The 15,763-nt window shown below is 34.8% G+C and overlaps 1 protein-coding gene across 1 annotated transcript in view; it reads right to left on the bottom strand.

Moving 5' to 3' along the window:
• Positions 1–15,763, bottom strand: part of LOC121380225 (zinc finger ZZ-type and EF-hand domain-containing protein 1-like) — a 104,797-nt gene that overhangs the window by 76,288 nt on the left and 12,746 nt on the right. Inside the window, exons 7-18 of the mRNA XM_041509046.1 lie at positions 15,080–15,144; positions 13,914–14,037; positions 13,024–13,132; positions 11,800–11,865; positions 10,647–10,793; positions 9,901–9,953; positions 9,501–9,579; positions 8,642–8,773; positions 7,823–7,939; positions 7,044–7,147; positions 2,287–2,367; positions 688–792 (exon numbers count right to left, since the gene is read on the bottom strand). Of these exons, the coding sequence (XP_041364980.1) occupies positions 688–792; positions 2,287–2,367; positions 7,044–7,147; positions 7,823–7,939; positions 8,642–8,773; positions 9,501–9,579; positions 9,901–9,953; positions 10,647–10,793; positions 11,800–11,865; positions 13,024–13,132; positions 13,914–14,037; positions 15,080–15,144 (1,182 nt within the window). The remainder of the gene's footprint in view (positions 1–687; positions 793–2,286; positions 2,368–7,043; positions 7,148–7,822; positions 7,940–8,641; positions 8,774–9,500; positions 9,580–9,900; positions 9,954–10,646; positions 10,794–11,799; positions 11,866–13,023; positions 13,133–13,913; positions 14,038–15,079; positions 15,145–15,763) is intronic.

Here is a 15,763-nt window from a genome sequence, read left to right as displayed (position 1 = left end):
CATGCTTAAAACAGCATTATTTTGGTTTTAAGCACAAAATTTTACCAGCAAAGCCAAAAAATTAACTACCTGAAAATTGGGACATATATATGCTGCATATAATACTAGAAATGCTACAAGCATAAGATTTCAGAATAATTGTTACTGTATTTAAGAGGCTAGACAAACTGAACAGTTTTAGAGTTGTGAGGAAATAAAGATGGATGATCGAGAACTGATCATCTGGAAGAGGTGGGTGACAATTACTTTATACTCTCACCATCCACAAAATAGAATTAGTTTAAACTATGTACCAAAATAAACACCAAAAAAAAGAGAGAAAGAATTCAATGAAATAAAATGTCTCGCCTACAGTTTAGATTATGATAGGCTGTGAAAAAAACTCCATCAGATATCTAATAATGAGAAAATAAAGATAAAATTAGTAATTTGTAGGATATATTCCAGTGAACATGACAACAGATGGATGCATAGTCCTAATATTTTAAATCCTTCCTAAGTTCTTATAATTCTAACTGACTTTATAATCGAAAGTTGATTCTGTGGATCAAACAGATTATAACCGAGGATCAGTGATGAAAATCCAACAGACTGCCAACATTAATGTACTGAGAAATGTTATTCCAGTAGATATAGGAGCTACTGTTACAGACATTTAACAGGTTATAAATTATTTAAATTATTTACTTGGGAATGTTGTGCCAACGTGTTTGAGGATGACATTATCGGGAGAGGTAGATTCTTCGCTTTGCCCACCATCACAACCACACAGTGTTAACTGCAGAGGGCTACCTGAAAACAACAACAGTCAAACATTACACATCACAACCACACAGTGTTAACTGCAGAGGACTACCTGAAAACAACAGTCAAATATTACACATCACAACAACACAGTGTCAACTGTAGGGGGCTACCTGAAAACAACAACAGTCAAATATTACACATCACAGACACACAGTGTTAACTGCAGAGGGCTACCTGAAAACAACAACAGTCAAACATTACAGCATCACAACCACACAATGTTAACTGCAGAGGGCTACCTGAAAACAACAAGTCAAACATTACACATTACAACCACACAATGTTAACTGCAGAGGGCTACCTGAAAACAACAAGTCAAACATTACACATTACAACCACACCGTGTTAACTGCAGAGGGCTACCTGAAAACAACAACAGTCAAACATTACAGCATCACAACCACACAATGTTAACTGTAGAGGGCTACCTGAAAACAACAACAGTCAAACATTACACATGACAGATAGAGTGTTAACTGTAGGGGGCTACCTGAAAACAACAACAGTCAAACATTACACATTACAACCACACAATGTTAACTGTAGAAGGCTACCTGAAAACAGCAGTCAAACATTACACATGACAGACACAGTGTTAACTGTAGGGGGCTACCTGAAAACAACAGTTAAACATTACACATTACAACCACACAGTGTTAACTGCAGAGGGCTACCTGAAAACAACAACAGTCAAACATGACACATAACAGCAGTCAAACATTACACATGACAGACACAGTGTTAACTGTAGGGGGCTACCTGAAAACAACAGTTAAACATTACACATTACAACCACACTGTGTTAACTATAGAGGGCTACCTGAAAACAACAACAGTTTAAACATTATACAAGACTGATCTAGAGTGTAGGAAGGGATCAAAGCACTAAATATTATTTAGTTATGTAAGTACATGTAATTAAAAAATATATATATTAAAAAAGTTCTATGTTTACCCTATGGTAGCATGACAAAGTTCTGAGGTGATGAATCAGGGCTCTTCAACCCTGACATCATCAATAAAATACTTTGAACTGAAAAAAAACCAACAACCCTGAATAAAAAATATATTGACGTTTCTTTTATTGTTTATTACATATACATTGGACCTTGTTCAAACTGAAATCTATGTAATCCAGCTTTTACTCAAGTTATCGTAAAAAAAACCCACAATAACTTTAGTAAAATCTTTCCGGGTATACCTGTATGTTTCATTAGTCCTACCTGAATCTGCTTTAGAAAGAGTCCACTGTTTGCTCATCTCAAAGCAAGTAAAAAAAAATATTATTTAAATAACTTAATGTAAAATTACAGTGAAGCTAAAACCAAAAATTAATATCATCACTTATCGAAAAGTAATACCTAATACCTACATCTTGCATTTTCACTGCAATCCAAAACAAGATGGGTAAAAAATAATATGTTCCACAAAGTACTTTTCTGCTGTAAAAACCCCCCAAACAAAAACAAGTTGCCTTACATTGTTTCTCCCAACAGTTATTTCTAGCTTCCACCATTTTGGAGAGTACAGATGTGCAAGGCAAAGACAAATCTGGGTTGGCTGAAAAAAGAAAAAAAGAAAAAAAAAGAAGACAATTAAAAAAAATTCAAATCTTAATTCATTAAAATATCAATATAACCAGAATACATTCAGTTGTTGTATAACATGAAATGCATTTACTTTACTAACAATTTTAATTGACAAAAATCATTCTTAGAGTCTTACTAAAGCAATACATGACCCCCCACCAAGCACAAAACATTACTGTAGTGCCCAAGTTCAAGAGCCATAACTCTGTCAAAAATGGGTCAATCGCCATTGAAGGAAGGAAATGTTTTATTTAATGATGCACTCAACACATTTTATTTACAGTTATATGGCGTCCTACATATGGTTAAGGACCACACAGAGAGGAAACCCACTGTCGCCACTTCATGGGCTACTCTTTTCGATTAGCAGCAAGGGATCTTTTATATGCACCATCCCACAGACAGAATAGTACATACCACAGCCTTTGATATACCAGCTGTGGTGCACTGGCTGGGATGAGAAATAGCCCAATGGGTCCAAATTGCCATGAAAGTCAAACTTGATCTGTAACAGTAAACTGTAAAGCTATACAAAAAATATTTTGAGGCATTGTGAAAAAAAAAAAATATGTGGAAAAAGCTGACGGACAGACATACAGACAGGCAGACATATGGATGGATGGATGGACTGACAGAAGGACAGTAGATGAAACCTATAGCCCCATTCAGTTGGACCGGTAGAGAACTAATAAAACGAAGGAAGAAGAAGAAGGAAATGTTTTATTTAATGACGCACTCAAAACATTTTATTTAAGGTTATATGGCGTCAGACATATGGTTAAGGACCGCACAGATATTGAGAGAGGAAACCCGCTGTCGCCACTTTGTGGGCTACTCTTTTCGATTAGCAGCAAGGGATCTTTTATATGCACCATTCCACAGACAGTATAGTACATACCATGACCTTTGTTCAGGGGTTCTAGAATATTTTTAAAATTCACTTGCCATAGGGCCAGTGGATTTGAAAATTCACTGGCCATGGTGAAAAATTCACTTGCCCAATTTTAATAAAAAATTATAAAACAAAAAAACAGTAAATTAAAATAATTAACTTTTTAATGTCCATTTTTCATATTGAGATCATGTTTAATCAATTTGTCAATTTACACAACAGATAGGCTCATTGGGTATGCTTTATGGTTTGTTTAGAAAAATATGCAAATAATTTTCATCAGTTTAGAATAAAGTTACCGTACCTATTAAAATTTTAAAATAATTGTTTCCACTAAAACCACCTAAGTTATAAAAAATAATCCATGTTACCGAGATATTACAACAATTAACAGCATTATTCATTTACTTATGAATGGGAATTTACCCACCCCCTCAAAAAACAAAAAAACAAAAGAAACAATTAAGAACCTTTATTAGCATAAAGTGTACATGTATTGCAGTTTAAGCCACCCCACCCCCCCCATCCCCCACCCCACCCCCTCCAACACACACACCATATTAGTAATTTTGCAATTTGGGTACTTTGTTAAAATTATCTATTTCATGATACTGTGTTCTTAAGCTTTTATAAAAAAAAAACCTTTTTGCAATTTATGTTATATTTTATAAATTAAATTAATAATTTACACATTTAAAGTATTTGTAAATAGTGACGTGCAACCTTTAAAACTAATAAAAGACTGGTTACTGTTTTGCATATGGCCTCAGACCACAATTAATTTCGCTATATGTTTCTATATAGCCTTAGTGGCTATAACATTTTTATTAATATCAGCAGGCCCGTGAAGTTTTGTATGTACCTTTGCCTGCATGGGGGACACATACCCTGAAAAGGACAACCCCTGTTGTCCAGCTCTTTCTCCCAGCATATTGGTTTAAACAGACACACCCTCTAAACCAGGCCGGAGTACACCCATTTTACACAAAAAGCACTACTTTTGCATGGGCCGGAATTGCCACAAACAAGTCTTCAATGTCAACAAGTTACACATGTTTACAAACTACATGCTATCCCCTGTCACTTCAGTCAAACAGTTGCCACTTCATAGCTGTCTGCCATGAAATAATCACAGTCAAACAGCAGACTACTTGCGCGGTGAAACTTCCGGATTTTGGACAACCAAATGGGAAGATAACTGTAATCTGAGGCCTATCAGTCCATTTTTTCCCCTAAAAACTGGCCCACACTAATGCATTCCAATGATATACATATTAAAGCAATGCTCGGTAAGTATCGGTATGTCACCTTTAAACTGAGAGTATACAGAGGCTGTGTTAAAACACCTACCACAGTGCCTTGCCATGGCCAATTTTAGCAATGGAAACTTGAGGGACACCAACTTCAAAATGTAATAACTTTATCAAATTTTGGAATTTCTTCATACAATGAGCAGCTATTTTTTCTTCTACATATGTTCTATCTGCACAGTGTTGTCTTGGAAAGATTTTGAAATATTTAAAGGAAAAAAAATCAATCATTAGATTTTACTTCATTTTTAATTAAATATTAAACTTAAATTTAAATTTTTTGACAAAACAAAAAAATCTAAAACTGTAAAATTTTGAATTTTAGATATGATAAGTGGAGGCTTAGTAAAGATATGGTGACTGAATTCATGATACATTATTAGAAATGTGTCAGAGGGATGGTGAAAGTCACAAAATTGGGGCCATTTGCAACAAATGTTTACACACTAATTTCAGGGAAAATTAGACATGATAGGCCTCATATTCAATTTTGACCTGCTGTATTTACTTAATCTACTTCATTTACTGTATTAGAGATGTAGCCACTTTGTAAAAAGGCAAAAACAGTCCATATAAATGCATATTAATATGAATATGCCCTACAGATATTACTTAGGTATACACCATAATATTTTTTTTGTTGACGACAACTTTGAAAATGAAGATTTTGTTACAAAATGCTGATATAAATCCTACCAAGAGGTACTTGCACCATATTTTTCAGTTTCCAGTGATAACTGTTAACAAGTGTAGTCATGTGCCAGTGTCTGGGATACCTCAGTGTAGTATTTCTTGATTGGAAGGATGTTTGTAGTAATGACCACTGATTATGCATTATGGATTATTCTGCCATATGTATTACAAGCCAAATGTTAACCTTTTTGGCACATTTTCTGCAATAAACTTGACAAGTATACCAGCATCTGATTACTGAACACAATAAATACATTCAGACAGCATAGAATATTAGCCTTTTAGATTTTCTAAGGATAAAAGACCATTTTTGAAAAATGACTGAAGTGTGTAATTTACATAAATGTAGGTGAAATGTATTATTAGAGTACTTAATCTTGTTAAAAACTGTATACTATTTATTTAAAGTGTTTAATTACATTTAGTAGTGATATATTCATTATATTTAGATCTTCTGTCCAATTGCAATAATTGAGAAACTCATTAAAATTCAATATGTAAAAAAAATCAAAATCTCAATATTGACTAACAAAATCCAACTTTTGCTCTTTTTTACCAAATTATTAGCTCAAAACTGTTAAAAAATATTGCAACAACCTGTAGTAACATCAGAGGTCATTTTATGCTATTTTGGAGGATATTGAAATTTAAAAGTTGAAACTTTTAATTTTAATTTTTAATAAATTAAAAAAAAAAGTTTTTTAATTTAATAAAATATTTAGAAAATAAATAAATTAGTTTTCATATTCCTTGTGGTATGCACAATCAGTCTGTGTAATTTCACCTCTCTGGTTATAATACTTTCATCAGAATCAAGCATTTAACCGGTGTAATGTGTGAACTATATCAGGACTCAGACCACAATTAATTTCGCTATATGTTTCTATATAGCCTTAGTGGCTATAACATTTTTATTAATATCAGCAGGCCCGTGAAGTTTTGTATGTACCTTTGCCTGCATGGGGGACACATACCCTGAAAAGGACAACCCCTGTTGTCCAGCTCTTTCTCCCAGCATATTGGTTTAAACAGACACACCCTCTAAACCAGGCCGGAGTACACCCATTTTACACAAAAAGCACTACTTTTGCATGGGCCGGAATTGCCACAAACAAGTCTTCAATGTCAACAAGTTACACATGTTTACAAACTACATGCTATCCCCTGTCACTTCAGTCAAACAGTTGCCACTTCATAGCTGTCTGCCATGAAATAATCACAGTCAAACAGCAGACTACTTGCGCGGTGAAACTTCCGGATTTTGGACAACCAAATGGGAAGATAACTGTAATCTGAGGCCATATTATTAGTATTAGAGTAACAAATCTTTGGATTTCAGTGTAAAAAACAAAATGGCGGCAAAACAATAAACTTTAGTTTTTCCAATGTTTACACTTTATAACTTTAATAAAGTTATATCAGTAGGTATATTGATGTCATGGATGGGTCAGAGATTACTGGTGGCCAACTATTTGTTAGTGAAATATTGCATGTGATAGCAAATCGAAAGAAGTGACTTGTCGATGTTTCTTTTGTTTTTGTAAGATCGTAGGACATAGCGTTGTAGATTGTTTTTTTTGTGGTTTTTTTACCACTTGCCATCGGGATTGCACAAAGTAACTTTTACTGGCCCGAATCCAAAAAATACTGGCCTCGGGCATCGGGCCACCGTATTCTAGAAGGCCTGCCTTTGTTATACCAGTCGTGGTGCACTGGCTGGAACGAAAAACTAATAAAAGGATGCTTATTTACCAAGAAAATGTTTCACTGTTTTGAGCAATCCTGTGACATTTCCACGAGCCAAGTTGAGCCCAAGTAGAAGCTGAAGTCCTTCAGGAAGTACATTATTATCACAGCTGAAAAATACAAACAGTAGGGATGTACATATTTTCTGACATACAGCTAAGCCAGTCTGCTATATACGCTATGTACTATAGTGAGTCCATTCAAACAGTTCTAGCAAAATATTTTTAATATTAAGCAAGCATAAAAACAGACTAATAATAATGGCCGATTTGCAAAATTAACTAGAAAAGAAAAAAAAGAAAGAAATGTTTTATTTAACAATGCACTCAACACATTGTATTTACGGTTACATGGCGCCAGACATATGGTTAAGGACCACACAGATATTGAGAGAGAAAACCCGCTGTCCCCACTTCATGGACTACTCTTTTCGATTAGCAGCAAGGGATCTTTTATATGCACCATCCCACACAGGATAGTACATACCACGGCCTTTGATATACCAGTCGTGTAACTAGAAAAGGCACTAGAAACTCATTTATATGTTTGTAATTATAACAACTGTTTGTAAATTTTTGGTGAATTTATTTATGTATAAGTCACAAATTTAGTATAAAATCGTGTAGCATAGCAAAGTGATTTTATGCAATCTGTGACCATTATACATTGATAAATTCACCAAAAATGACAAAGAATTCTCATATAATAAAACTTGATTTTGTAGCCCCCACCCCAAGTCAGTAGAATGATGTTTTATAACAACCTATTGTACTACCCAAACTTACTTAGAGAGCTCCAAGATAAAGTTTTCCATTTCCTGCAGGACGTGTTTCGAGAGGAACTGTGGACGATCTTTACTTGCCGGACACAGAGAAAGTGGAGGCATGTGTTCCAGTGCTTTCCTAAACGGAAAATAACACAAACAAAACAGAGGTAGTTTAGAATTCATAGACTTCCTATGCTTTGTGGGTAACAAGAAAATAAACAAATCTGTTACAAGAAAGACATTAATATTAAAAAACACCACCAAAAAAAAATCATTAAATATTTTGTAATACTAATAAATGGAGAACTTTTAAAATGCATAGCATGGATGAACAGCAATGACCCTGAAAGATATCACTGTAACTTGAATAATATTCGAAACCAAAGATAGCTCTAAAAATTATTTCAAATGTCAATTATTAATAATTTTATACATTATAAAAAAACAACTTTTATATACTATTGTTTAAGTTGTAAAATGTAAAACATTTCCATGTTTATTAACAAGAAAGTTAAAGTTTGTTTTGTTTAATGACACCATTAAAGCACATTGATATATTAATCACTGGCTACTGAATGTCAAACATTTGGTAATTTTGACAGTCTTAAGAGCGGAAACACTTTTCCTTTAGTAGCAAGGCATCTTTTATATGCACCATCCCACAGACAGAATAGCGCATACTACGGCCTTTGATATACCAGCCATGGTGCACTGAATAGAGCAAGAAATAGCTCAATAGGCCACCGACAGGAATCGATCCTAGACTGACTGCGCATTAGGTGAGTGCTATACCACTGGGCCACTTCCCACCCTTGTTTATTAGCAATGACCAGATTACCGAGTGTGTGTCAGCACTGAGTAACGTAGTTGTGGAGACTGAGGCACGGTCACCGAGACAGTGGAGGCGAGAATCTGCAGGTACCATATCGCTGTGGCGTCAAGCACTGTCATCGCAGCTTCCTTCACCACTCTTTAAAAACACACACACAAAACAAATATTAATCATACAAAGAATTAAAAACACACACACAAAACAAATATTAATCGGACAAAGAATTAAAAACACACACAAAACAAATATTAGTCGTACCAAGAATTAAAAAACAAAAAACAAAACATAAATGCACAAATAAAAAATTCAAATATTCAATATTGTATCATTAAAAATTCCCCAAAACATACAAACAACAAAATAACCTAAAATGTACCATAATAAAAAAAAAATTAACCCATAAAAATCTTTATTAAAGTCGTTTAATAATTTTTAGTACTACTATTAAGTGTCTTACATAAATACAGACATATACTCATTGTAATAAAATTTTATATAAACAATGCAAATTTGTGAAATTAGCACCAAAAGCCAATATATGTAAAAAGACTGAAACAGTAATAACAGGTTCTATAAATGACTTAAAGCTTGTTTTGTTTAAAGACACCACCAGAGCACATTGATTAATTAATCAATGGCTACTGGATGTCAAACATTCGGTAATTCTGATAAGTAGTCATCAGAGGAAACCTGCTACATTTTTCCTAATGCATCAAGAGAACTTTTATATACACATTCCCAAAGACAGAAAAGCACATACCACGGCCTTGGTTGGAAATTGTCAGAATCAAGGTAAAACTGAAATCGGGGTAGTTCATTTGGGGTTCCGATTTCTAGAACTACCAATCAAGCACGCCCAAATTACCTGTAGCCAAGTGTCTTAACACCATGGATTCTCGTATCACAGCCATCACTACGGCAACGGTTAATGTTGATCTGCACAACTGAGAAAACAATGAACAAACATTAGAAGTCAAGGAAAAGGAATCATCTTTATTATTTCACAGCAAAACTATATAGATCAAAGTATGGAAAGAAAGAAAGAAAGAAAGAAATGTTTTATTTAACAGGGTTCACACTGGACAAATTTTGGTTTAGTTAATTTTCAAATACATAGTGTATTTCCTTGAAAATGAATACAATGTGGTTAATTTAAACAATATTTTATCAGCTAAAGACTAAATGTTGTAACCATTTTGCACGGAGATGGTGACTCCTGAGGTCCCATGTGTAATATTTTATTTGTAAATATAAAAGCCACTTACTAGGATAGAAAACTTTGACATTTTTCAGCAGAATGACATCACCAGTGACAGGACTGAAACAAAAATAACACACCACATATCAGAACCAAGCACAGCTCACTGGTACAAGTACATAATATATCATGGTATTAAACCAAACATATTTCCGCATAAAGTTAAAAGTTTGTTTTGTTTAACAACACCACTAGAGCACATTGATTTATTTATCATCAGCTATTGGATATCAAACATTTAGTAATTCTGCCATACAGACATAGATAGGAAACCTGAAATGGAAATAGCTCAATGGGCCACCGACGGGGATCAATCATAGACCGACAGTGCACTAGGCAAGCACTTTACCAGTGGGCTATGTCTATTTCTGTATAAGACAGAGCAATAGCAATCTTTATCAAAGTAATATATATATATATATATATGACTGAAAAAAGTCCAATGCAAATATGTATATTAGTACTATAAACCTCCAATACACGTGTGTTACTCACCTAGAAAGAAAGGAAAGAAAATGTTTTATTTAACGACGCACTCAACACATTTTATTTATGGTTGTATGGCGTCAGACATACGGTTAAGGACCACACAGATATTTAGAGAGGAAACCCGCTGTCGCCACTTCATGGGCTACTCTTTTTGATTAGCAACAAGGGATCTTTTATATGCACCATCCCACAGACAGGATAACACATACCACAGCCTTTAATATGCCAGTCGTGGTGCACTGGCTGGAGTGAAAAATTACTCACCTAGAAATGCGAACCTCCTTGAGTTCCCGTAACGTGCGAGGACTTCGCCCAGCGGTTACTGTCACCAACTCAGGCATGTAGCTCTGATCGGACAACGCCACGGAGATAGAGAGCTGCTTCAGCACCACGTTGTTTCTCATACGCAGTCTGCATGACAGAATCATGTTATATATGCACTGCTATACAGCATTAAAATATCATGTACTTTTTATTGTCACCCATGTATTCTAATTTTATAACAGTAGCTAGTAGAATCATGTTATATACGCACTGCTATAAATCACCAAAATATGTATTTTTTATTGCTTATAAATTAATACAATTACAGAATAGAAAAGAACTTTGTAACCTTGGAAAATATTTTAAATATGCATTTAAGATCGCAACATGTATAACTGTCCATCCTCCAAATACACATCCACTTGTTTATGTTTATGCTGACGATTATTTATATATGACTTATAATATTGTATATACTTGTATGCTTTTGAGCCACATGGCTTAAAATAAATAAACAACAACAACAACAACTACTACTACTACTACTACCCATGTATTCTCATTTTATAACAGTTGCTGGTAGAAAGAATGTGAAATTCTGCAACTTGTGGATAGGTTCCTAACATATTATATCAATTATCATAGTGAGTTGGCTTAAGAACAACTCTGGAATATTTATTTTAAGCCTGAAACTAACCCAAACTCTAATGTTTTAACTAAACAAATATTCAGGACCTTCAATGAAATTATATTGCATGCAGAATGTTCAATGCTTGAAACATATCATCGCATAAATAGAGAATAACTAGTTAATGATATCAGATATCTGCTTTATCCTGTTAAGGTAAGAATGTGAAATTTCACGAAGCTCTGCCGAGTGGAATTTCACATTCAGCCTGAACAGGATAAAGCAGATATCTGATGTCATTAACTAGTTATTATCTTTATCCTGCAGACCATAAAAATTATGGGGAAAAGCTATTATTTCTGTTATTTGAGCCACATTGTACGATGACCTAGAGATCAAATGAGTGATTTTGTAATGTAGCTATGCATGTGAAGTCACATCCAGCTACTATATGGATATGACTTTGCTCCATCTGTCATCATATTCAGTCAATAGAAATGGTGGTTGTAGGATAAAAACACACACCTGATCCAGTGAGTGCGGGCGGCTCCGTCAGACTGCCAGAATGTGTTGGGGTCTCCATTCGTCAATCTGCACATACAAAAAAAAACATTTAATACATCCACCAACATCAAATCAAAATAGCACTGTAAAAAAAAAAAAAAGTTGTAATGTCTAGCGAGCACAATGAACATTTGTTGCCAACAATGTTTTTGTACAAAATTAATATTAGTCGTGTGTGGCAATTTATAACAAAAAAACATTTGTGTGTGGTAACTGAATTATCATCAGCATACACTCATTACATTTGACAAGTGCCCGATATTACCTGTAAGCATCTGACGAGTAATATCATTAAAATACACCTATTACACTCGACATGTGACCGATGTTACCTGTAAGTGTCTGACGAGTATTATCATCAAAATATACCTTTTACACTCGACAAGTGCCTGATGTTACTTGTAAGCGTCTGACGAGTATTATTATCAGAATACACTCATTACACTCGACAAGTGCTCGATGTTACCTGTAAGCGTCTGACGAGTAATATCATTAAAATACACCTATTACACTCGACATGTGACCGATGTTACCTGTAAGTGTCTGACGAGTATTATCATCAAAATATACCTTTTACACTCGACAAGTGCCTGATGTTACCTGTAAGCGTCTGACGAGTATTATTATCAGAATACACTCATTACACTCGACAAGTGCTCGATGTTACCTGTAAGCGTCTGACGAGTAATATCATTAAAATACACCTATTACACTCGATATGTGACCGATGTTACCTGTAAGTGTCTGACGAGTATTATCATCAAAATATACCTTTTACACTCGACAAGTGCCTGATGTTACCTGTAAGCGTCTGATGAGTAATTACACTCGACAAGTGCCTGATGTTACCTGTAAGCGTCTGATGAGTAATTACACTCGACAAGTGCCTGATGTTACCTGTAAGCGTCTGATGAGTAATTACACTCGACAAGTGCCTGATGTTACCTGTAAGCGTCTGATGAATAATTACACTCGACAAGTGCCTGATGTTACCTGTAAGCGTCTGATGAGTAATTACACTCGACAAGTGCCTGATGTTACCTGTAAGCATCTGATGAGTAATTACACTCGACAAGTGCGTGATGTTACCTGTAAGCGTCTGATGAGTAATTACACTCGACAAGTGCCTGATGTTACCTGTAAGCGTCTGATGAGTAATTACACTCGACAAGTGCGTGATGTTACCTGTAAGCATCTGATGAGTTGGTCGACACCTCGACTGACGAGAAACACCTCGTGATCGGCTTCAGCTCCTCTCCTTCGGCAAGTTCCTGTTCTTCATTCTCGTCACAGGCTGGAAATGGAAGAAATTACCAGCGATATACAGGAAGGAATATTTGTTTAACACGTTGGTAGATTGCTTCATTAGCAACTATTAGCAAGTCTAACACCGAAAAGAACATTTCTCTTTCTTTTTTTTCTTTTTTTTAAAAAGAGTTAATTTTAAGATAATTTAAGAGTATTTCTATTGTCAGAAAGGCCAATTTAATTTATTTTAATAATCTATGTTGCAGCTATTTTGTATACAAATTATCAATTGGTTAATTTAACTATCGTTAACTATTTAACATGTGTTCTAGTGGTGTCAAGAGACATCTTTTTGGGATATGAGGCAGGATATAGCCCAGTGGTAAAGCGCTCACTCGATGCACGGTCCATCTGGTAACGATCAACTGGTAACTGGCATATCAAAGGCTGTGGTATGTACTATCCTGTCTTTGGAATGGTGCATATAAAAGATCCTTGCTGCTAATCAAAAAGAGTAGCCCATGAAGTGGTGACAGCAGGTTTCCTCTATCAATATCTGTGTGGTCCTTAACCATATGTCCGACGCCATATAACCGTAAATAAAATGTGTTGAGTGCGTCATTAAATAAAACATTTCCTTCCTTTCTTTTTGGGATGGGACGAACACAATGGGTCCACTGAAGAGGATCCATCCTCTATCCCAACACAGCCTAGACAAGTGATTTATCACTGAGCTACATTTGTCAATAATTAAAAAAAAGATTTTCTATTTAGAATTTACTGACTTGATCATTTAACCTAGGTTTGACTGTAGTTTGTTTTCCAACCTGCTTCTTTAAGAGATGTGAAAGCTGATCTCAGCACAGACGTCCTCATGTTGCTGGTGTTGTTAAACCCATTGAGGTAAGGAAACGGCAGGGCTGAACTCTCTGCTCTGTTCCGCAGCAAGTACTGAAACGAAATGAAACATTCAGTAATGTAGTTACAATTTAAAAAGAAAGGAATAGTTTATTTAACAATGCACTCAACACATTGTATTTACAGTTATATGGCGTCAGACAAATGGTTAAGGACCACACAGATATAGAGACAGGAAACCCGCTGTCGCCACTTCATGAGCAACTTTTTTTATCAGCAGAAAGAGATCTTTTATATGCACCATCCCACAGACAGAATAGTACATACCACGGTCTTTGTTACACCAGTTGTGGAGCACTGGCTGGATACAATTTAAGAATGTAGAATACACCCAAACTATTGATTTAACCAGTATAGTTTTATAGTACACGTAAACAAGATTAATAATACATTAATAATATCAAATTGAAAAATGTGGAAAAGCTGATTTTTTTTTTAAATTGTCAAAATATGAAGCCCTTTTTCCTCTAGATTAGTAACATCAAAAATTGTTTTGCATCACGTACAGGTGGATGTATGTAAAATGTATATATTCAGTGTTATAACTTAGTCCTTATGAGTTGTTTTACTCAAAAAGTACTACAATATTCTACATATATGTGTAACAATGCATTATGATAATTAGTGGATGAATGTCTGTGTGTGTAGGCATGTGTCCTGTAATGTGTAATTAAAAAAATAAAAATAAATCATAATTTGAAAAATTGCTGTTCCCCTTTTTACTGTGGACTGACATTGTGAGGTGATGTTCAGGGCTCTCCAACCCTGACATCACCTATGTTTCTGGGGACAATAAATAACGTGAACTGGAAAAAACCCCAAAAAAACCCCAAAATAACTACGCTACAACATTAAAAATGTATGACTGAAAATAAGTTTCTGAAATTCACAAAACTTCAACATCTAAAGAAAACAAACCCATATATATCACCATGTACAGAGATATAAAAAGAAAATTATTTGAGTATAGTTGTACTTCTTTCTTTCCTAAGAAAATACTATGCGATCAATGCAAACTTTTTTTTAGGTTTAGTTTTTTCAACATTCAACAAATTACTAAAATGTATTAAGTTACCTTAATGACTCTTTCTCCGTGATTAAAGATAGGACTTTTATCCCCTGCATACACATCTACAAAACCTGAAAAAGGGAAAGAGAAATAGCTGTTAACTGAACTCAAGTACATTGTTAATCGGTAGCTAATGAGTGTGAAAACAATCAGTATTGATTTTAACCTATTAACTTGCATACTAAAAGGAATGATGTCAGGTATCTTCTATGACATCGTACAACAAAATTCCAGTTCTACAGTGATAGTACACAAGTTGCCTACAAAAACAGGAATAACAGTGAATTCCAGACTATTGTTGTAGGATTGCAAGATAAATAAAATAACTGGTTACTACCTTAAAATATCGGCTTTATCATGTTTAGGCAGAATGGCTAATGTATTAATCATCAGCTATTGGATGTAAAACATTTGCTAATTCTGACAATTAGTCTTCAGTAGAAACCTGTTATTTTTTCTGTTAGCAGCAAGGGATGTTTTATATGCACTTTCCCACAGGCAGGAGAGTGCATACCACAGCCTTTGATATACCAGTCATGGAACACTGATCAGGATGGGCAAAAAATAATAATCAGAGAACGGGTCTACCAAGGGATTTTGATCTTAGGATACAAGCACCTCCGGTGAGTGCTCTACCGACTGAGTTAAATCCCACCAGAATGGGCTTACACTAACATGGGAACACAATAC

This window comes from Gigantopelta aegis, chromosome 8, assembly GCF_016097555.1.
Source record: "Gigantopelta aegis isolate Gae_Host chromosome 8, Gae_host_genome, whole genome shotgun sequence".
NCBI lineage: Eukaryota > Metazoa > Mollusca > Gastropoda > Neomphalida > Peltospiridae > Gigantopelta > Gigantopelta aegis.
The sequence above is the reverse complement of the archived record's forward strand: the minus strand, read 5'-3'. Positions and strand labels throughout refer to the sequence as shown.